The sequence below is a fragment of the Delphinus delphis genome, chromosome 6 (assembly GCF_949987515.2).
Source record: "Delphinus delphis chromosome 6, mDelDel1.2, whole genome shotgun sequence".
NCBI lineage: Eukaryota > Metazoa > Chordata > Mammalia > Artiodactyla > Delphinidae > Delphinus > Delphinus delphis.
The window spans coordinates 12353587-12377009 of NC_082688.1; the positions used below are offsets into that span (position 1 = coordinate 12353587).

Genomic DNA, 23423 nt, shown 5'->3' on the forward strand with positions numbered 1-23423 from the left:
GGCATATTAGCAGAAGAGAGGAAATAGAGACTGGTCCAGCAAGGACAAGACACAGCCACGCCATACCCACTTCTGTCACTGGAAGGATCCCTCCACATCAGCACAGTTAGGGGAGCAAGAAGGGATTGCATTCTCTGAATTCAACAGGGCCAGGAAGGAATGATGGAAGTAGTCCCCAGCCAACTAAGGAGAAACAAGGGCTTTCTGGACCATAAGACAGTAGACACAGCCAGGGACCCTCAGCCTGGACCCCAAGTTCCCCCGCTGTTTCTGTGCCATGGTTCTTCACAAGGAACTCTAAGCCTAGAGTCACTTAAGGAACTCTTTATGGGAGCATAAAGAACCTTTCCCAATCTCTTACCTTATCCCTCTGTCCTCTCCTCTCTCGTAACTGGCTATTGGGATCTGTGTGGCTGAGCAAAGTGTTTCAGGGCTCTGCAGTCAAGCAGGGGAGGACAGAGCAGCATGAATTAGAAGGGAGATCACACTTACCTGAGTTTCTCTCCTTTCATTGTTTTCTTCTTTATTGTCTGCTCTACCCCTACTGGAATGTGAGCTCCATGTGAGCAGAAGCCCATCTGTCTTTTTTGAGTTTGAACTCTATTGAAGATTTTTTTTTTATTGAGGTATAGTTGATTTACAATATTCGTTTCGGGTGTACAACATACTGATTCATAATTTTATAGATTATACTATATTTGAAGTTATTATAAAATATTGGCTACATTCCCCATGCTGTACAGTGTATGAAATAAACTACAACGATCTGTTGTGCAGCCTTATCGGTCTTGATCGCTCCCTGCTGTAGCCCCAAGCATATGACAGTAACTGGCATGTAGTAGGCAGCTAGGAATATAAATATTTGTGACTGAACAAATAGCCTGCAAGGAAGGCGGAGGCTACAGCCCACCTCCGCCTTTGACCCTGAGCCGGACAAGCAAGATTAGGCCTGGAAGTGAGTGAAACCAGGAAGCAAGAGGATGCTGGATGGAGGAAAGAGCACAGCTCTAGATTCAGCCAGACCTGGGTCCTAACCTGGCTCTGGCACGTGTGGAGCACGTCACTTAACCGCCCCAAGTCTCGGTATCCTTGGTTTTGAAACGTGGATTTACCACCTATTTCACACTGTTGGGTTGAAAATAAATGAGAATGAAATGTGTAAAATTGGCACAGAGTAAATGCTCTCCGCCCCAGATGCCTTTCATCTCTGTTGTATGCTCAGTAAGGGAGGAAGTTGTTTTAATCAGATGGTGGGAACTGAACACTACATTTCCTGGGGCTGGGGAGTTGTGCATTTTAGGAGAGCAGCCTGGAAAAAGCAATTCCTAACCCACAGGATCGGCGGTGGGGAGGGGGGAATGAAACATCAGCGGTGAAAGATCTAGACCATGACAGGCCCAGGGATCCCAGTGGAAAGTCTCCTGCTGCAAACCTCCAGCACATCTAGCCTGTGGCTAGGAGAAAGGTCACTTCCGTGTTACCTCTGCTTCTGGGGATGGTATCAAAAGCATAGCAGGCAATTTGGAAAAAGAACTTTATTAACTTCATGAAAAACAGCTGCCGTGAGTCAAGATCTGGACAAAGACAGAGCTCTGGTGGCTTCCAGTCAATGGCCTGGGAAAAGCCACCTGTTCTCTCTATAGCCTCGGACCAGGGTCTCAGTTGGGGTCCCAAGCAGAACACCCCACCTCCTTGCCTCCTCTGTGCAGACACAGATTCAGGCAATGCATTCTCATTAGACATTAGATTCCCCTGCTCTGTGGATGTCTCACTGAACAGGAAAATGAATCATCAATGCTCCAGACATTCAGGACAGGACAGATCTATAGCACACCAGCTACTGTTCTGGATCAGCAACCAGGAACACCACATTCTGAATAACCAATCAGAAAGTCAACACTCCGGAGGACCACCCAGAATTCTAGAATGCAAAATAAGAACCCCTTAACTTTCTAGATGATTCCATCAGAAGTCCCATATTTTAGAATGCCTGTATTCTGGATCAGCCAGAAATCTGACATTCTAGGTGATCAACCGGAAACCAGTGTTCTGGCATTCCGAAGGAGAACCACTCCTCACTTTCTAGATGGCTCACCAGGAATTCAGCATTCTAGATCGACAAACAAAACCACAGTGTTCCAGATCGTGGTGAGAGACCCAGAGTTCTAAACGTCCACCCTGATGCTCTCAACACCAAATCAGAAACCCAACATTGAAGATCATCAACCCTGGCCTCAGCATTCTGGAATGATGAGCAGTAAGCTCTACCCTCCAGAATGCTGCTGCCTTGGCCCCTCAGAGCTCTGTGGATGGCCGCCCCACTCCAGGCCCGTCCTCCTGGCGGGGGTCCGGCACGTGGAAGGAGACGTAGGGACAAGTCTTGGTGTTGAGGCAAACCAGCTTCCTCAGCGTGGCCGTCTTGACAAGGTTGAAACCCATCTCACCGCCAAATGTGCTCGATTTCCAGTACTCTGGAGAACAGATAGGATTCCCTAAGAGGCCCTTAAGGGAAAAAGGAGCCCCAATTTCTATCATACTCTCCCCAAAGATGGAGTTTGGAGAGCACTTCTCAAGAAGCAGCCCTGGGTAGAGCTCCAAGGCATCGATGTCCCCATACAGCTCCTCCAAGTCAGCTGCCATCTCCTTCTCTCCTACAAGGGGGAGAAGCCAAAGTCAGAATCATGATGCCACCCATTACGGTTCATCTGGGCAGGGAACCTTCTAGGTCCACCTTTTTCTGGGGAGGAGAATGGACTTCAGAAGAGCACCTTGAGCAGATGAGCACATGCCCTAAGATCTGGCCCGGCTCACCGACCCTGCTCCAGGGCTGCATCTAGGGAAGGAATTTGCTACTGCAGATGGAGTCAAGGGCCTGGATCTGCCACCAAACAGCGTGTGACCTCGGGCAACTCACCCCACTTCTCTGTGCCCTAATTACCTGATCATTACACCAGGCAGAAGCTACCTATCTTGTTTCCTTCACAGGCAGGTTTCAAGGGGCCTTATCCTGGCCCAAGACCCTGCGCTCTACTGGAGCTCAGAGATGCAATGTCACTTGTCCAAGATCACAGAGAGACTTAGCGACAATGTTCTTCCTGTCTCTCTGGACTGTCATGGGAGACAGACATGGAGTGTCCCTACCTGTCTCCTCAAGTCCACCCTCCACAGGGTACCAGTACACAGTCAGATGTCATGTCACACTCTGGTCAAAACCTTTCAGTGGCACCCCCATTGTCTGGGACAGGGGTCCCCAAACTTGGCTGCCCAACAACTGGGGATCTTGAACAACAAATATATATATATATGACATATAGACATATATGTTACATATATTTATTATATATATATTATACAATTTGTGTTTTTTATATATATATATATACCCTTACATATACATACATATGTATACACATACATATATGTATATATATATATACATATATATATATACACACATACATACAGATTCTTGGGTACCTCCTACGTCTACTGAATCAGAATCTCTGGAAGAGCCATCTCAGATTTGGTATTTTTAATTAGTTTTCTAAGTGATTCTCAGGTAGCTGCCCATAAATGGGACTTAGGAACCACTAGACAGAATAAAACCCAAAATCTTAGCGTAGAATCCAAGATTCCACACAATCTGAGCCAGCCTCCTATCACTAACCTCCACCCAGCCACACCTAGGACTGTTCTCCTGAATAGGCTCACTTCTTTTTTTTTTAGGCTCATTCTTTTTAACCCCTGTGCCTTTGCACTTTCTGTTCCTCCACCTAGAATGTTCTTCCCTCTATCCCTCACCTGGAAAATCCCTTTTTTTTTCTTTTTTGGCTGTGCCACGTCTGTGCCTCCTGCAGTGGAAGTGCAGAGTCTTAACCACTGGACCGCCAGGGAAGTCACGGAAAATCCCTTTTTATCCTTCAAACCCAGCTGAGAAGCCACCTTCCCTCCCCAAGCAGAGTCATCTGCCATCCCTCGCCACCCCTGGCACCGTGCTCCCACACCCCTCAAATCCCACAGTCACAGTGCTGGCCATACGGATCACCCTGTTCTGTTTCCTCAATGTCTCCTTCACTTCAGCTCAAGCCCCTCGAGGGCAGGAGCCGTGGCCGGGAAACAGCTGCTCACCTGTGAGCTCCTGGAAAGAGGTGTAGGGCTTCATGCCAAACCTCTTGCGGTACTCATTGAAGGGCTGCAGCCGCAACTCTCTCGATTCCTTGATGACTTCCACAGCCACGTATAGGACATGGTGGTCTGTGTTCCTACCCCCGCCGATCTGCCAAGAGATAAACGCAGCCGTGGTCTGAGAGCCAGGCCACATTGTCCTGGAGAAGGAATTCAGGTCAGGAGTCCTTTCTGAGCAGAAAGGATGGCTCAGCCTAGCGGCCACCAGACTGGCAACCCAGTCCCTGAGCCTCAGGGACCCCTCTGAGGCTCAGCTTCCTCATCTTTAGAGTGTGGAGTGGGCCAGGAGGACTTCTCTAGTCGCTCACCAGACACACTGTTCCCCAGCCCTTTGAATTTAGGTGAGAACCCACAACATTCTGTTAAGGAAGGTTCTGGAACTATTAGGTTCAGCAACTAGGACTCTGCAGAGGAGATGGCCAGCACAGCCACAGTCCAGAACTCAAGCAGAGGGGACTGGCATTTCAGATCTGGAAATAAAAGGCAGAAAGGTTTCTGAGCTTTCAAGTGATGGAGACAGACGGATGGACAAATGTTAGTTTGAGGGGCCAAAACTTTATGGCTTTCCTAGGATATTTTTTAAACTCTACCTGGCAGAACTGACATGTGTCTGTCACTCTCCAAATCAGTTTTTATCATAGAACAAAGACGTTTAATCTTTTAATGGATTCTGCTAAGGAACCTATTTCTATTGCTTTCCATTCTCTATATCACAGAATTGAGATTAAATAAAATTTACTGAGCATCTAGTATGAAAAAGTGAATCCCAGGGACTTCCCTGGTGGCACAGTGGTTAAGAATCCGCCTGCCAATGCAGGGCACGTGGGTTCGAGCCCTGGTCCAGGAAGATCCCACATGCCGCGGAGCAGCTAAACCCTTGCGCCACAACTACTGAGCCTGCGCTTTAGAGCCCGCAAGCCACAACTGCTGAGCCCACGTGCCACAGCTACTGAAGCCTATGTGCCTAGAGCCCGTGCTGCACAACAAGAGAAGCCACCGCAAAAAGAAGCCTACGCACCACAACGAAGAGTAGCCCCCACTCGTCTCAACTAGATAAAGCCCGCGTGCAGCAACAAAGACCCAACACAGCCAAAAGTAAGTAAATAAACAAATTAAAAAGAAAAAGTGAACCCCTAGTAACCGGCCACCACTAGAAAAGAGAAACTGAGCTAGAAGGTAGGAACACAGAGTATCAAGTCACTCCATTCAGACCAGATAAAGCTACACACAGAGACAGGTGATTATATCTGTTTCTCTTTCTTTCTGCCAAGCCTCTTGGGAGAGGAATTGTTGTGAGCTAGCAGGGAGGGAACTAAAATCTTGCTATGAAAAGTGTAATATATAAACACATTTAGTTTAACTAAACTTGTAGTTTTGCTTTAAGACCAAGGCGGTGGCGTAATATATCCTGTGAAGGGAGGGAAATAGGGTTCAAAGCCCAAGTAACCTGGTGAGATGAAGGCTCCAGAGGGAATTCCCTGGTAGCCCAGTGGTTAGGACTCTGAGCCTTCACTGCCAAGGGCACGGGTTCAATCCCTGGTCGGGGAACTAAGATCTCACAAGCCACACAGCACAGCCAAAAAAAAAATAAGGCTCCAGAAAAAAAAAATCGGATTCATAACTGTTAAGGAGCATAGGTCTACTACTATACAGCACAGGGAACTCTGCTCAATAGTATGTAACAACCTGAATGGGAAAAGCATTTGAAAAAGAATAGATACATGTATATGTATAACTGAATCACTGTGCTGTACCCCTGAAACTATCACAACATTGTCAATCGTCTCTACTCCAATATAAAATAAAAAGTTTGAAAAGATATTCTTAATGCAAAAGAATTGTCAAAAAAAAAAAAAGGAGCATACATCTAAAGAAAGATCTATTGCTCAGGGTGAACTGCTAATGCTAATGCTAAAGAAAGAGTTCTGTTTGGGCAGAACAAGGACAATTGGGTGAGAAAGAGGAAAAGCATAGTTGGGTGAAGTTGTACACCCCGGGGCAAAGCCAGAGGGGGCTGGTGCCAATCTCAGCTGAACCATTTACAAGCTGTGGGGCCATTGTGGATTGACTTGCCTGTATCCGTGTTGGAGTCCTAACCCCCAGCACCTGTGAATGTGACCTTATTTGCAAATACATGTAATCAAGGTCATACTCCACTAGGGTGGCCCCAGATCCAATGACTGGCGTCCTGATAAGGAGGAAAGAGAGACACAGGGAGAGCACCATGCTGGAGTGATGCTTCTGCAAGCCAAGGTACCCCAGGGACTGTCAGCCATCACCAGAGATGAGAGAAAGGGAGGGAACAGATTCTCCCCTGGAGCCTTCAGCAAGAGGACGGCCCTGCCGACACCTTGCTTTTGGACTTCTAGCCTCCAGAACTGTGCAACAATAAATTTCTGATTGGTATTAATACCATCTGGGGGAGTTAACTACAAGGGCTTTCTAGAGAAATGTTTGAGGATCGATCTTTTTCACGGCCTAGATGTTAGTAATGTGTAGTAAACGTTTAATGGGTGCTTGGACAGATCAATGAATAAATGAATAAAAGGTGATACTTCTCAGGTGTAAGGTGGGAATATTTCTTTCCTTTTCTGGATGTTTCTTTGTCTATGGAGGAAACCCCAGTAGCCTAACACTCTTAGCATCTTTTGCCAACCTCTCCCCCTCCCTCCTTATTAGAAGACGAGGAGTAACTTAGTATTATCGGTGAGTTTGAGCACAGTAACTAGGCATGCGTTGTTCAAGCTGTCCTCTCTACCGCTCTTGAATTCAGTTGACACCAGGGAGTATGTTTTCTCTCATACTCCTTGTTCTGGGGGGACGGGAGGATGTTGGGAGAGACCTTCCTTGTTTCCATGCTTCCACATCTTGGTAGCCGAGTTTGTCTATTTGGGGGTTTATTATTAAAAAGCCTGCTTTAGGTTTTCTAGAATCAGCTTTATCAGTAATAGAGGTGATATTTTGAACTTCCAAAAAAAGAAAAAAGAAAAAGAATAAATGTCTGCTGCTGAAAACCCCCTGGTTTGTGTTCCTTTTGCAGCCCTAGGAAACAAATACAGGGACTGTAGGCAAACGACTTATGCTAATCCTCTGTTTCTTCATACGCAGCAATGAGGAAGGTAGAAGCATCAGTCTGATATGCTTGTGAAATAAGCACGTGGTGAAATAACCGAGATAAAGATACAAAGCAGTTATCACTGGTCACACGGTAACCCCGAGATGGAACCAGGGTGGGGATTATCAGGGGAGGCCCTGTCTTATCACTTCTCACACGCTCTTTGATATCCTGAGAATCCACACACTTCTGTGACCCTTCTGCCTGGTACCGGGAAATACCAGGGCTTTTCACACACGTCACCAGGGACATTGCTTGAAAATTCTTTGGAAACCATGAAGCCCCGCACACGAGTTATTGTCTCTGTTCATGTCTGTGTCCCCACGAAGAACAGAGGCCGTAAACCAGCCAGCAGCTGCCCGTTGGCGGCAGCATATGCTAAGTGCAGTCAAATTACCAGGGGGAAACCTAAATCCATATGGTGCCACAACTTCATGGTAGGGCTGAGGGGAGCTAGGGAAGGAGATGGGAGCCTCCAAACATGGGGAAGGGAAGATTTCGGAGGAAATTAGTTAGAAATTCCGGAGGGAAAGGCTGTATTATTTTGCTAGGGCTGCCGTACCAAAGTGCCTAGGTGGCTTAAACAGCAGAAATTTATTTCCTCACAGTTCTGAAGGCTGGAAGTCCAAGATCAAGGTGTGGGCAGGGTTGGTTTCATTCTGAGGCCTCTCTCCCTGGCTTAGAGATGGCCAACTTTCCCCTATGTTTTTCCTCTATGCACATCTGTATCCTAATCTCTTCTTCTTATAAGGACGCCAGTCATAGTAGGGCTCACCCAATGACCCCATTTACCTTAATGAACTCTTTAAAGACCCTAGCTCCAAATACAGTCACATTCTGAGGTATTGGAGGTTAGGACTTCAACATGGGAATTTGGGGCAGGGGGCAATTCAGCCCATAACAGAGGCCTCTAATGTAATAAAGACCTACTATGTGCAGGCACTTTTGCATATATTGCCATACCCTGAATGTCTTCCTGGTCCTCAGATTGCCATGCCCTCTGACCTCTGGGCCCTTGCCATGCCCTCTGACCTCTGGGCCCTTGCCATGCTGTCCCCTCCATCTGGAACACAGAGACCCCGGGCCACGGACGCTACCTCTTGCCCTGGGAGACCCCATCCATTGTTGGGATCTCTGCTCAAACATCACTTCCTTATCCACAATCCTCAACTCTGGGCCAGAAGCCCTTCTCTGAGTTCCCAGAGCATGGTGGGCTTTCTATATTGTGGTTCTTAACATGCTCTTATAATTCTGAAAACATCAGAAAAGCCCTTGGTACAGTGCCTAACATGTAGTAAGTGCTCAAACGATGTTAGCTGTCACACGACTGTCGTTCCTTTCTCGGGTGTACGCACCAAAAATACAAGGACCCAAGAATCACATTGACCCGGTTCACCTCTGTATCCCCAGCATCTGCAGTAACGCCTGGTATCATTGAATGAACGAAAGAACAACAGAATGAATGAAGGAATGATCACGACCTCTCGGTAGGGGTGACACTCTCCCCCTTTCACAGAAAACTGGGGTTTGGATCCCAGAGCCCAGCGGCCCTCCCCAGCGCTCCTCTGAGGCTCACCTGGCCCGCGGGCTGGCGAGAGAAGGCGTCCACCAGGGCCTCGACCCCGTAGTCCACCAGCATGGAGGTGTTGAACAGGAACTGCTCATAGCTGTAGTTCTGGGGGCCCACCCGGAAGGAGTCGGGCATGAGCGGGTGCCAGTGGTAGAGGTGATTGAACTCCATGGCAATTCGGTTACGGTACTGGAACTGGGTGCCTAACAGCAGCTCTGGGTCAAACTTGAGCTGCAGGAAGTAGCCACTCAGCTGCTGCACGTACTCCTCGATCACAATCTTGATGGTCTCGCCTGGGACGAAGGATGGGGAATGGGGTCAACAGAGCACAGGGACTTAGCCACCAGGCTTGGGAAGTGGGCCAGTTCATGCAAAGGGCTTGCTTTGGCCTCTTTATCATTGTAATGGTTGTTTGATTTTATTTGGCCACTTTCACTTTGCCTGTTTGTCACGGGGCGTGAAAATGGAACTTTCTGTCTCAGGCCGCATTGATGTCCCAAGACAGGAGCCACCTGCTAGTCCCATGTTCCCTGGGGAGGTCACAGGCCGGGCTGAGCAGGACACGCAAAGGAAGTATCTGAGGATGGGTTTTCTGACCCTCTGGTGGCCACCTTCCCACAGCCCATTAAAAGAGGCTGGAGACACCACAAAAGGTGGGCACGTAGAGATGAACTTAGTGAGGGAATCTCAGCGTGCCTAAGATGATGGGGGTGAGGGGAGCTCCCAAGAGACCATTCTAAGAGCTGCAGCAGCAAACAAGGGACACTGGAGACATCAGTGAATCTTGTCCCACATATAACCCTCCTGTCTTCCTATGTGTCAAATTCCTCTGCCCCCTCAGGAACAAGCTGCAGAGCAAAGAGCCAGGGAAGACACGAAAGGAACATCCATAACACAGTGAAAACTGGTCAGCGAGATAGCAGAAGAAACCGGTATTTTGGCCAACTAACCACTAGACAAATTGACTTGTAGCAAATTGACCTGGAGCCACTGGAACTGCAATCAGCAGACCTGGGTTTAAATCTTGGCTTCACCCTTTCTAGCCACCCAAGCTGGGGCTGTGCTACTTACTCTCTCTGAAGCTCACTCTCCTTATCTGTAAAATGTGTACTAGAATCATACCAGTATAACAGTATTCACAGGGTTCCTGAGAGGAGTAGACAATGAATGCATCTGAACCGCTTGGTACAGGGCCTGGCATAACATGGAGGGTCAATACGTGTAGAAGTGGGAACACTACGTGGAGGTGTGAGGGGAGAATCCCCTCCCCATACGCACACGTCACAAGAGAGTAGATTAAGGCTCACACCCTGTCCCCACTCGGGAAAGCACTCCCCTCAAGATGTGGTGGAAGCAGCATAAACTCTGGTGGCAGCCAGACCTGGTTCAAGTCTCTCTGCACTGAATGGCCTTGGAGAATTCACTTACCCTCTCTGCCTCTTAATCTTCACAACAAAGGGTAATCCTATCTGGGTCATAAGGCTGTCGGGGAGGGTTGAATGAAGCACTGGAGGTGCAGGGCCCTAGGAGTCCCGCCTCTGGCCACAGCTTCATCACCAGTCAGTATGCTGGGCAGCCTGCAGACACAGACTTGCCCTCTCTGATCAAATTCTCTATAATACTGGGACTTCTCCATTGTAAAGCAATTATACTCCAATAAAGATGTTAAGAAAAAAAAAAAAATACTGGGACTTCTGAACCAGCCCCTTCTCGTTCTTTAGGCCGTTCCTAACCCCAGTGCATGGCTCTTCCGGGCACCAATGAATCAGGCAATATAATTGGGAACAGTCACGCCCAGTGACGCTGAGGCGGGGGCAGAGGCTCACTGGTGACACAGAGTGAATATGGTCTGGACAGGGGTGTCGGGGGCCAAGCTCCCAGGCCAAAAACCATCTGACATTTTAGGCTGCAGGCTCACCCCTGTAGGGGACACAAAAATATCTTGTCCCTGAGGCACCCAGAAGCTACCAACCTCCAGGAAGGCAGATGCATGCAGGGCAGGAAACGTAAGGATTCCCGAAGCCCAGGCAAGCTGGGGTATTTGCTGAGGATGCCTCTGAGTGCTCCTGGGATGATGGGGAAACTGAGATTTGGGGTGGCTAATCAGATTTGCTGCTAGTCACCCAGCTACTAATCAGCTACCGCAGCCCTCCGTTTTCTGAAGGCCTACTATGTGCTAAGTACTTTCCCATTCATCATCTCAACAAATCCTTACCACTGTCATTATTCCCAATGTATAGATTTGGAAAGTGAGGCTCACACAGGGGAAGGACCCTGTTCAGAATTCGAATCTCTCTGTCCCCAAACCCTCCACTCCGCTTCTCAGGACAGAGGGCGTGACCTTCCAGGACAAGGCTGGCTTGGAGTCCTCACCGATGAGGATGAGGCGGGCCGTCTGGAAGAGCTGCTCATCGCCCCAGGTGGGGTGCTCAGCCTTCAGCAGGTCACACACTCGGTTGTGCTCACGCAACCAGAGCGTGGCGTAGAGCATGAGCCCCGGAAGCAGCCCAAACACCTCCTGGCCCACTGCCATCTGGCTCTGGGGCGGGATGCCCCGGGGGTAGTGCATCAGCACGGGCGCCTCTTCCACCGATGGCGGGTACATCTCTCCGTCCAGCACCTGCAGGATGGGGCCACCTGGTAACCTGGGGAGGGGCCGGGTGCCTGCACCTGCGCAGCTGACAGCCTTCCACTCCTACTGACAGCTGCCCGTAACGCGCAGGGTGGCCGCCCGGCCTCCCTGACCAAGGCCTGTGGATTCTACCTCCTAAAGTGAGTCCCTTTCTCTCTCCCCTCTGCCGCCACCCTCTTCCAACCCACCCTCATCTTCCACCCTGACTCCCCTCGTAAGTAACTCCATCCCCCCAGACAGTCCGTTCTCGGCTCTGCAGCCAGAGCAATCCTTTAAAACACCCAAATCGAGCATCACACCCTGGCTTAAAACCCTTCCAAGTCCTCTCTCTGCTCTTGGCAGAAATCAGAAATCCTTAACGCGACCCTCGCTCATCGGGAATCACTCAGGTGTCCAGCAGCATCTCCCTCATTTTCCTCCCTTGAATTCACTCAAGCTGACTTGCCCTCTCCAGCCTTGATGCCTGATACCCTGGCCTGTCCTGTGCCCTTCTTGGCCTCCCTAACTTCTCATCATCATTCATGCAACTCTTGGTTTATTCGTACTTCCTAAGGAAGCCTTCCCCATCCTCTGCACACTCTCGTGGCTTCTCCCTGGTGGCAGCTATCACAAGTGTAATTAATTATATGGCAGTGTTGTCATTCACTCAATAAATGTCCACCGAGGACCTACCATATGCTAGATACTGTTCTTAGCCCAAAAGATTCAGCAATGAACTTTCTGTCTTGGTTTTTGTTTGTTTAGATTTGCATGGTCCAGTATGGTAGCCACTAGCTACGTGCAGCTACTAAGCTCTAGAAACGTGGTCGGTGTGAATGAGGAACTGGATTTTTAATTTGATTTTCTTTAGATTTAAATTTTAAAACAGATACCTCAGCTATTGGGAAGTCGTTATGCTTAGAACAACTTGGGCATGTGAATCTACTTTCTCAACTGTAAATTTTATGAAATCTACACGCAGATCAGAATCTCCAACGAAAATCTGGCACCCAGATTGAGATGTGCTAAGTGTAAGATACAGGTCAGATTTTGAAGATTTAGCACAAACAGTGAGATAGTTTATTGACAATTTTTGTGTTGATTACATGTTGAAATGATAAGATTCTGGATATATTGGGTTAAGTTAAAAATATATTATTAAAATCAATGTTGCCTGTTGCTTTTTACCTTTTTTAATGTGGCCACTAGAAAAATCCAGATAACTTAGATGTGGCTCACAGCAATGAAATAGGGCAAATGATACCTATTTCATGCAGCGGATACGAGAAGTGCATGAGATAATTACCTATGTGGCTCTAGCAACACTGAACAGTGCGAGTTCAGACGAAAAGTCCTCATGGAACTAGCACCCTACTGTTTGTGTCTGTGGTCCCTGAGGAGCTCGAGGGTAGGGCCCATAACTATCACGGCCACTGCTCCCCTGTGCCAGGCACATCATAGTGCCCAATGAATATTGTAGAATAATTAAATGAATAAATGCAGGCTGGAAATGGTCATCTCCTGTGGAGCCCCAGAACCCACCTCCCAGGAGAACATGAGAGGCTACGTCTGCTCCTTGTCTGCATCTCTCGCCTGGCACCCTTTCCCAGGGTTTGCTGTCTCTCCTCCGACCACACACCTCCAACTTCTGCAGCTGGCCATCTCAGGACACCCTGGAGGCCCCCACCAACAGCTTCTGCCAGGGAAGACTGCGGAAGGTTCTTCCCAACGCCCCATCCCAAGACCCAGTGCTACCTGGTACTTGAGTTTCCCATCCTTAAAGAGCCGCAGGTGATACTGACGTTCCAGATTGTCTCCATAAATGTGGCCAAGGTCGACCTGAAGACAGAGAGAGGGTCCACTCAGACCTCTGGGTCCTGCCCCACCTGTAACAGCCTCCATGTGCCAAGTGCAGCCCAGAGAAGTCCCGAGCCCCTCCCAGGTACTCACCCCATGGCCCAAAGCCTTGGTGAAGCCAGGACCCATCTTGCCAGAAGTTTTGAAGAACTGATGTGTGAAGTGTTGCGCAAAGAAGGCAAACATGAGGTTGCTGCCTTGGGGGTCAGGGATGAACTTCCTCCTAAGCAGGAAGTGACGGCTCAGGAGCTCGGCATCGGGCAACTGCTTCTTCCCTGGTTGGGGAGGTGGGAAAGAGCAGTAGCTGCTTCCGGTCTCGATCTTCCTGCCTCAGGGCCTTCCAGGCTCGCCAGACCGAACTGGTCCACGCAGGAAGCCCAGAGTGGCCTCCGCAGGACCACCTCCCTCCCACTTGATGGCCCCTTGCACCTTCTCTACCAAAAGACTCTAGAAGCATTTATGGGTGAAATGGCATGATATCTGGAATCTGTTTTTAAAAACTCCATAAAAAGTAAGGTGAGAGGGGATAGATGAAATAACATTGGCAAATTGCGGACAAATCTTGAAACCCAGAGATGGATACAGAGGACTTTCTTATACTTTTCTCTCAACTTTTGTGTGTGTTTGCTACTTTGTACAAGTTAACCCTCCTCCCCCTAAAAAAGAAAGAGAAAACACACAAACAGAAGACCTTGGACTCCCCAGCCGTGGAGCAAGGTAGCCTGTGTCTGAAATGGGTTACACCATTTACTAACTGTGTGAACATGGAGAAGTCATCCCATCTTTCTGACCCTCAATTTCTTCTTCTATAATAGAGGGCAAATGACATCTATTTTATGCAGTGGATTTGAGGAGTGCCGATGTAACCGGCAGAAAACTGGTGAGATGGAATCTTTTAAACCAAGGGTCAGCGAACTTTTTCTGTACAAGTCCAGATAGTCAATATCTTAGGCTCTGCCAACATGTGGTCTCTGTCGCATCGGCTCAGCTTGGCTGATACGGCAGGAAAGCAGCCACAGGTGATACCTAAGGAATGTGACTGTATTGTCCTTTGTGTACTTGAAACTGAATTGATGGCTCTAAACTGAGTAAACCCCCCTGTCTGAAGACAATCACAGGAGCGGATAAGGAAGAAGGTCTTGGGAAGAAGACCCCTGCCAACGAGACCAAGTGGGGGTCTTGAACAACTAAAGAAAAAATTTGACTTTATGTGTAAACTGCGCCGATGAAGCGCATAAGACTGTTTACATTAGTAAAGACCCGAACTCAGAGTTAGCAGCCAGTAAAGAGCTCACTATTCTTTCCTTCCTCCATTTCAACTTTAAAGTCACCCCCATCCCAGCAGGATCCCACCCGTCTAGTAGACAAGGTTCAGGCAAAGAGGCACCCTGGAAATATGGAAGCACTAGTCTGACTCTGCCGCTGACCTCAGGCAAGAACCCTCCACAACCTCTTCCTGTCCTCATCCCTGGTTCTGGATATGCGTATGTCTTGCCTTGGTCCACCCATCTGTGAAATGGGTCAGTAACTGCTCTTCTGCTTGTTTTTTCCCAAACAGAAGAACTAAGCATTTCCTGTGACACAGCCCAGGCCCAGCCCCCTCACCCCATCGCCATTACCTTTGGTCCCCATGGGCGTGGGACAGTCTTGGGGCACAGAGGGCAGAACACGCGTGTAGTAGCTCACGTTGGAGAAGGATTCCCAGCTGATGTAGTCATGTGCTGCATTGTAGGTGGGGGGGCTGGGGATGAGGTTGGAACGCGCTGCAGAGGGCGAAAATAATAGTGACAAGGGGTTCCTGCCCCCAGTTACACACCCCCTTCCCCGCCTCTTCTTGGGTTGCTCTATTTTTGGTCCCCCCATGCGGCCAAAATCTTACTTCCCCGACCAGGGATTGAACCCGCACCTCAGCGGTGAAAGCACGGAGTTCTACCCACTGGACGGCCAGGGAATTCCTTGGGTTGTTCTTTTTTTATTTGGCACCCTAGAAGCCCCCCGCCCCCAACCCCTGCCCTTATCATATGCCAAGAATTCCAGGAAGTGGCAGGATTTCTTGCTCCCCTAGATTAGGAGGGCCCCGCCCCCACCCACCTATGAGTATCAGACGCATGAGCATGTCCCGGATGTAGGTGGCATTGACAAACTCCCAGAACCAGCGGCCATGCGTCAGCAGGAAGTGGAGGAAAGAGGGGCTGGGCCGCAAAGTAGTCCGGAGCCAGGTCCATAGCTCAGCTGTGAGGGCAGTGGGAGCCGTTCAGTCAGGCCCTCCTGGCAGGACCAGAAGCAGCCAGAGGAAGATGGGAACGGGGGACGAGGGCCAGGATGGAACAGGGTAGAACCTCTGGGGCAGGGGTAAGGATGGAACCTTGGGAGTGATGGCACGTGACAGAACCAGAACCAGACCTGAGGACAGGAGACAGGACCAGGGACTGAGGTCAGTAAGGCCGGAGCTGGGCAGTGAAAACTCACTACAGAGCCCGGAAGCGGGGAGTGGGTTGTGCCAGGAGTGAGGGCTTGGGCTGGAGCCAGGTCAGGGGCAGTGTCAGAGGTCAAAGGCAGGCAAGAAAAGAGAACAGGGCCACGGCCGGAGGCGAGGGTAGGAAATGGGGGTCTTGGAGGACGAGCCCAGGGGAGAAGGATTGGGGCTGGAGGCCCAGCTCACGGATGGTGCAGTTGGGGCCGGAATAGCCCGTGCGGGTGCAGTCGCACTGGTAGCGGTCAAAGCCGAAGCGGACACAGATACCCTGGTGCTGGCACGGATAGTAACAACAGGGGTTCACTGCGGGGAGAGACAGAGATCAGAGACCACTCCAGGGCGACCGCTCGTTGGGACCAGAGGCATGGAGTCCAGTCACAGCTCTCTCCTAACTTACTGGACTCCTGTGTTCCCCAAGGGTCCTCTCTGTCCCCACAGCTATGAACAGAAAGCCCCTGGCCCTTCCGTTTCCAGACCTTGCTCTGGGTTTCCAGTCTTCCCCACATCAGGCCACCAGGGGAAGTCCCCCCCTCCCTCCCTGCTGTCACCAAAGTGGGGCAGGAGAAGAGTCCAGGCCCCAGGCTGTGACATCAAAGGCTAGGAAACAGCTGATAAGACACTGCAGCCACCGGCTTTTCTAGAGCATTCACTTTCTGCCAAGTCAGAGCTCAGCACCAAGGGCAGAGTTTGTGGGGTTCAGTAAAGGGAAGAGGATAGGGGTTCTCAGACCAACCCCCAACCTCTGGGCATCAGGACCTTCCATTCCTTTATTTTTGCAGAAGGGAAGGAAGAGCAGGTATCACAACGTCCAGTTATAGGCAGATGGGGTGGGGTGACTGAGGCCAAATAAGGGGAAACCCAGATGGGTCACCCAGCAAGTGGCACCAGACCAACTGCCCATCCCTTCACTTCCACCCCATCCCCAGACACTCAGCCGTCAAGTCCAAGGAAAGACGTTTCCCAGAACCCAGAAGACAGAGAATGGGTTTGAGGGGAGTCTCAGCTCCCGTCCTGAGAGACCCAGCCCCAGCTCACATCAGGGTGGAGTATGGGCTCTAGGATCTTGAGGGAGGTCAGGCACCACGAGAACAGGAGAGATGTGGCCGGAAAACTCCCTGCAGAGGGTGAGTGGAGCTCTAGCATCACCCCCACCAACCCCCTGGAGAACCCCCCCCCCCGCAGGAAGTCCCTCCTTGTGTCTAACCCAGATCTCCCCAACCACAGCTTCAATGATTCTCCAACAGCAAGGTCAGAGTCTCCTTGGAGCTCCCTCTGCTCGTTCACAGCTCAGCGAGGGACACCGAGGCTTGGGAAGAGGTGGCGACTTGGCCAAGACCAAGGAACAGAGCCAGGCCTCCTGCAGACCCAGGGCGCCTGGCTCCTGGCAGCAGCTCCTTCCCTGGCCTTCCACAGAAACACCAGGTCCCTCCTGCAAACACACTTCCTTAACTGGGCTCAGAGCCAACGTTACAGGGAACTCTGATTCTTTGTGCATCTGATTATAGGAGGTCGAGAGGATAGCAACGGGAGGTGGGAGGCTGAGACGCCGCCGCAGGCTGACCACCTGCCATGGTTACAGGGCAGGACCCTCTGGTTTAGGGCCCCTCACATCGCAGAATCATGCAAACAGTCTTGCTTAGGCCCTGGCAACTCCCCACAGCCCCACAATAGCACCTCTGGGACCCTTGCAGGGTATAAAAAGAAGGAACCCACAGGAAGAAGTCTGAACAAAAAGGCCTTATCAGACCAACGCAGGTGGACCGGCAGGTGGGGCCCAGGGCAGGGGCCTGGCAGGGGCCACAGGCCCAGAAACGCCAGGGAGCTCAGGCTCAGCCGTGCAGCGGGTTCAGGGACCTGGGATCTCATCGATCCCTCCTGCTCAGGACACTCTGCTGTTCTGCCCAGGAGCTCCCGCGGTGCCACACTGCCCAGCTCCCGACCCTGGCGCACCAGGCCCTCTGTCACAAACGGGTCGCCCTACCACTCAGCGGGCACAGGGGCTGAGGCGCGGCCCTTCTCTGGGCTGTCTCCCCATCCCTCCCCCAGTAGGGATCCCAAAAGGAACTCAGTTTGTGCTGTGGCAGCAGATCCCGCGACCCCAAAGCCGAAAGCTCTGCTCTGCTCCCTCCTTGACCCAGGCTGCGGCTCTGCCCTAGTAAATTTCCTCCGGATCTACCTGACCCTGCCCACTGCGCATGCACCAGAAAGCTGCCCCCTAAGTGTCCACACTCCGCCGCGCTCTCTCGCCCCTGCTCCACGTTCCAGCTCGACCTGCTCTGCTCCACCACGAGCCTCCAAGGAAAAGGGCTTTCCCTGACTTTCTCCTCCCTCACAGAGGCCGTGCACACAGCTGGGGCTCAACCCATGTCCTGGAGAGATCCAGCCACCCAGGGAATCCAGATGCGGTGGCCAGAGCTTCAATGTTTGCGGAATTTAAACTGCAGCGAGGAGACCAGCCAGCCCAGGCTTGGCCAGAGGGACTCCCTGATCTCCCCAGCACCCCCACAGCTGGCTCTGAAGTCTGGCTTGAGGGCTTCAGCAGGCAGCAGAACTGTGTCCCCAGATGCAGAAGTTCCTGCCCGCATCCCTCTCCGTCTCCTGTCAGGAGAGTCTGTGTGCCGGGCGCGGGCAGAGGTCCCTCCCTCCCAGACCTGCTGCCCAACTTTCCCTCCCTCCTCTTCCGCGATCTTTCCATAAACACCGGCGGCCCCACGGCAGGGAAAGTTCTTCCCAGCAAGGATAGCAGCTGCCGCTGGCGGCCCCATGATGTCAGGATGGGCAGAGAGGAGACTAGGCGCTGCTTCCCCCGCTTCCCCGGGGAGGGGAGCCTAACCACAGCTGGACGGTCACGATGTGCCCGGAAGCCAGGGCTCTGGCTGACCCTCCAACCTTGCATATCTACCTCGTTTATCTGCTCAGCACTCCCTGGTGGGTGGGTGAGACTCCCCCTACCCCTGCCACCCCCACCCCCGCCCCAACCCTGCCACAGATGAGGAGGCGCGCCCAGGCCCCACTGCTTCAAAGCTGCAGAGCCAAGATGAACTCCCTTCTCTTCCCTGCCCTTCCTCCTCCTGGAGGTGCCCAGGCCTGGATTTGGGGAAGGGATGCAGAGGGAGAGTCACTTTGTCCCACAGGCTGGGGATGACCCCAGGTGAGATAGGTTTGTCACCTTTCCTTCAAGGTGGACCTGAAACCAGGACCCCAGAGGGAGCGCCATCCCCTACCTCCACCAGAGCTCTGGGAACTATTCACAAAGGAAGGCCTTCCTTCAGTCTAACTTAAATCCCACATGCTTTCATGTGCCCAGCGGAGGACACCCGGTATAATAAAACATCAAGAAAGAGAACTAGGGAGATGCAGACACAGAGTCTAAAGTGCCTGGAGTTCCCACACCCAGCACAGGGCGAGGCACCAAGTCGGTGCTGGGTGAAGCTTTATGGGAGAGTGACTACTCTTTATTGGCTGTGTGTCCTTGGGCAAGTACCCTGTACCCTCTGGGCCTTATTTTTCAGCGTTTTCCAGGAAGGGGAGGGAACAGACAGGCTCTAAGGAAAAACCTCCCTCTCTGCCTCCCCTTCTCTTCTCAACTCTGGGCGAAGCCAATCTATCTCCAAATATCTGGGTTATTTGCATCAATAGGATTCCCTAGCCCCATCAGCAGAGAACCCTGCAGCTTGCTCTCACTGCGTCTTCAAGCCAGCCCAGAGGTGGGGTTGACCAGCAAGCCCACACTGCACACATTCCCACCGATGAGGAACTGTTTAGGACTTCCCGGCTCCAGAACTTTCTGAGGACCTGGCAAGGAAATGTCCCCCAGCCCAGGAGTCAGGGCTCCAGGCACAGTGAGGGAACACCAAGTCGTCAGGACTTGGAAGCACCAGGCAGCAAGAGGGCCCGTTAAAGAAGGAGGCTGGACTGAAATTCCCTAAGAATAATATTTAGAGAAGCTCCAGGAGCTTGGCAGCCAAAGAGAAAAAAAAAAAAAGGGGGCCCTCACCAGCCAGACCTGGGCCCCAGGCCCTACACCCTACCAGGTCAGCGGCCAGCCGCCAGGCACCACCGCAGCGGGCCCCGATGGCTGGAAGAGGAAGTCCTCTCCCAGCCCACAGACTCCTCTGGTGCTGCAGATAGAAGGCTGCAGTCAGCAGGAAGGTTTGGCACAGGCGGGGTTCCTGCCCCACGTTCCAGGGTTAGCTGGCCTCAGGCCCCTCTGCCTGGCATGGAGCTCCGGTTGCCAGGTCATGCCCTATCCCTAGCCAAAGAGAGAGCACTAAGCCCAGTCCAGGAACTGGAGGGGATGAACTTGAGCATTAAGGAAGCCCTGGCACATCCCTGTCCTCCAAGCCGGACTCCACCTCATCTGTCACAACAGAGGCAGAAGCAACATTCCCTCCCGCCACCTGCCCCCACGTAAGCTTGCAGCCCTTGTCTCCTGGGGGAATCAGCCTTTGCTGCTGCTCTGGGGACAAAACACAGGCTTTGGCTTTCCAGGGCAGACGTCTCCCCTGAATATCCAGGCATCTTGGACCTCAGTTCACCCAGAGGCGTGGAAATGGGAAGGCAGCCCAAACCTTCTGCCCCAAAACCCAACTGCTCCTCCGCTCTTTCCCTGACCCTTGCAGCGGCCTCCTTAACGGTTCCCCAGCCTCCAGCCTCACCTCCAAGTCATCCGCCCAATCTCACTCTTCTGTTCCCAGTTACCCTGAGGCCCCAGTCCCTCTCCTCATTCTGCATCTAAAGGCCCGTGTCCACCAGCAGCTGCCTCTGTCCTACTGCTCCCTGTGCGCCCTTCCACTCCCACAGTTCAGACCTTTAGGCTTCAGCTCATGCCCTTGCTTCTGCCAGGAAGACCCCTTCCAGAGTTTCATAGTAAAACCTCACAGGATTTCCACCAACTCACCACCTCCTTCGGGGTCCCGGTCAAACGTCACCACCTCCAAGAAGCCTCCCGAAATTCTTCACATGTAAGGGACGAGAGATAACTGCCCCCCACCCCCGAGCCCCACACACCCCTGTGCTTCCCTCAGTCATGGCCCTGATCCCCTTGGATGACAGTCTGTGGGCATTTCTATCTCCTCCACCAGACTGCGAGCTCCTCCCAGCTCTGTCTCCAGGCTGCAGCCAAAGACTGGCATAAAGCAACCCCCTGGGGATGTTTGTGGAGTGAAGAAAACAATTCTGTTTAAACACAATATAAAGATAAGTAGAAAAGGCTAAAAGCAAAATGGCACAGACCATGGCTCACTAAGTACTGGTAAACAGACACAGGAGGACAGGCAGGGTGAGCCCTGGGTACCCTGGGGGCCTGGATGGGGCTTCAGAGGAAGTGCTGGGCTGATCCAGGGGCTAACAAAAGGGGCCACTGGGTCAGCCTAGTCAGCCTCGGCTCTGCTACTGGGGTGTCAGACAAATGGGCTCACCCCTCTGGGCCTCAGAGTTCCTTTCTGTAGAATGGGACTAACATCTCCCTGGCAGGGCTGTTGTGAGCACCAACAACAGAGGTGCCCACAGCCTGGTTTTGTAAACTGTAAAGTGCTGGCCACGTGGGTCTTCCTCCTCTTCTTCCCACAAACTAGACCTTTGCTCGTGCCCAGCATCCTCCATCCTTTCCTTGACTCCCCAAATGCCATCCTCTCAAACCCTCTCCTCCAGGAAACCTGGTCTGATTACCAGTTCACACAGGTACCCTTTCTCTCTCCTCTGAGCATCACAACAGAAGGCTCAGATCCCCTCCCCACCATCCTCTGTTGACCCTATTTTGCAGATGGGAAATGGAGACACAGAGCTCACACAGCTATGTGATGAAGGAAGCTCTGTCCAGACCCTGCACAGACACACACACACGCGCACACACACAAGCAGTAAGCTGGGGGAGGGAGGCCGTCTGAAGGAGGAACTGCAATCCTTCACCTGGAACCTGGTACATGCATGGTGGAGGGGGAGGAAGGTGTGAATTTTACAGGACCTGACTTTCCCCATCTTCTTTGGGGTGATGAAACCAGGGTCCATTGGCAGGGGGTGAGAAGGGCAGGGAGGACTCTGAGGAAAGACCCTGAAAAATGCCTGGAGTCAGGTAGATCCAGCTTCCAGCCCTGAGCCCACCACGCACTGTGTGAGCTTGAGAGGGTTATAGCCCCCACCTGAGCCTCAGTTAACTCATCCGCCCAGTGGGGACCTCACAGGTGAGGATTTAAACCTCAGGGGAAGCAACCCAGCCCCGTAAGTGTATTTCCACCTCCACTCTCTCCGGAATGGCTGGTGTACCCCGGGTTCTCACCGAGGGAGATCTTCTCCACCCGGGGCTGGGAATCCGGAAGGGTACCAGAAAGTTAGAGGCTGGAGAAAGAGAACCCGCCAGCCCGCCTTCCCCTGGAGCCTGCCGCTTCCTCCGAAAGTGGCCCGCAGGGGAAACAGCGGGATTGTTGGGGATGAGCTTGGACCGCTGGGGGCCCAGAACAGGTGAGGGCCTGGAGAGAGGCTGTCCCTTTTCCCAAAGCCGGCCCGAGATCCCAGTCTGCCCTTTCCCCCCGAAAAGAACCCAGTGGCGTCCTAGCCAAAGCCACACCCCCCGGGGGTCTGCAGAGAGCCCCCATCCCACCGACAGACTCAGCCCCCTCCCCACTCCCAGGCACCGCGAGCCGAAAAGGGGAAGCTGGGCCGGCCGGAGGGAAGAGGCGGGTGGGGGCCAGGCCAGGGACGCAGGACCTGGGGCTCTTCGGGGGCAGGAAAGGGGCCGCCTACCCGGCGCGGGTGCCCCGGGGGTCGCAGGCAGGACGGGGGATGGCGGCAGCAGCAGCAGAAGCAGCGGGAACCGAAGCGAGACACTCCGCCCTGCAGAGGGAGAGAGATGAAGGGCTGAGCCTGGCATTCAAGGCTCCACCAGGAGGCAAAGGGGATTCTGGGGCCACCAGGGCCGGACTTACGGCTCATGGTGACGGCGGTTGATGGATGCGGGATGCGGACTGCCTGCTCCTTGGGTGCGTCTCTAACTGTGCCCCGGAGCTCTGGCCCGCCTGGCCCGCCCCTCCCCACCCATTCCCTGGCTCCACCTCTCTAGCCAGCTGTCACCTCGGCCTCCGCCCACTTACTTCCTCTGCTCCCGCTCCAGCCAAGCTATTTTATTAATTATTCTATGACGGACACTAAGGTGGTTTTTCACCCGAGATCCGTGAGACACTGGAGCCTTTAAAACCCAGTAGCACCAGAAGTGTGTCCATTTGGTTGATAAGAAACTGAGGCCCGGATATGGTGTGCCATGCTGAGGGCCCCCAGGGCTTCAGGGCAGAACGGCTGGTATCTCAGCCTAGAAACGTCCGCTCAGAACCACATAGCCTCCCCCCACCCCCACCGCTACCCCCAAGCGGAAGGAGGATGGAAAAGGAGCAGTCCAGGCGGGCCTGCACACAGTCTCCGGGGTGGGAAACCCACTACCCTCAGATCCAACAGGGAGGATGGGCTTCCGCCAAGGGCTGGGCTCTGCCCTCTAAGGTCCCGCGTCTCTGCCTGAGTCTCTACTGCCAGAATGAAGAGCACAGACTCCAAGTCCAGGAGACCTAATTCAAATCCAGCCTCTACAGCTTACTAGCTGTGTCTCCTTGGACCTGGTACT

General features: G+C 52.3%; 1 protein-coding gene across 3 annotated transcripts; it reads right to left on the bottom strand.

The window, feature by feature from the left end:
- Positions 1-1526: 1526 nt before the first annotated feature.
- PTGS1 (prostaglandin-endoperoxide synthase 1) lies at positions 1527-22822 on the bottom strand. 3 transcript variants are annotated; one of them, XM_060014192.1, is made up of 11 exons: positions 22738-22822; positions 22556-22645; positions 16001-16117; positions 15430-15570; positions 14958-15101; positions 13432-13613; positions 13237-13320; positions 11244-11490; positions 8877-9163; positions 4129-4276; positions 1527-2651 (listed from the first exon to the last, which is right to left on the bottom strand). In XM_060014192.1, exons 1-11 carry the CDS (start codon positions 22742-22744, stop codon positions 2296-2298), a joined length of 1803 nt encoding a protein of 600 aa, XP_059870175.1. In that variant the 5' UTR covers positions 22745-22822; the 3' UTR covers positions 1527-2295. The 3 variants fall into 3 exon arrangements, with proteins under 3 accessions (XP_059870175.1, XP_059870176.1, XP_059870177.1); XM_060014193.1 differs by lacking the exon at positions 16001-16117; XM_060014194.1 differs by lacking the exon at positions 15430-15570.
- Positions 22823-23423: the final 601 nt, after the last annotated feature.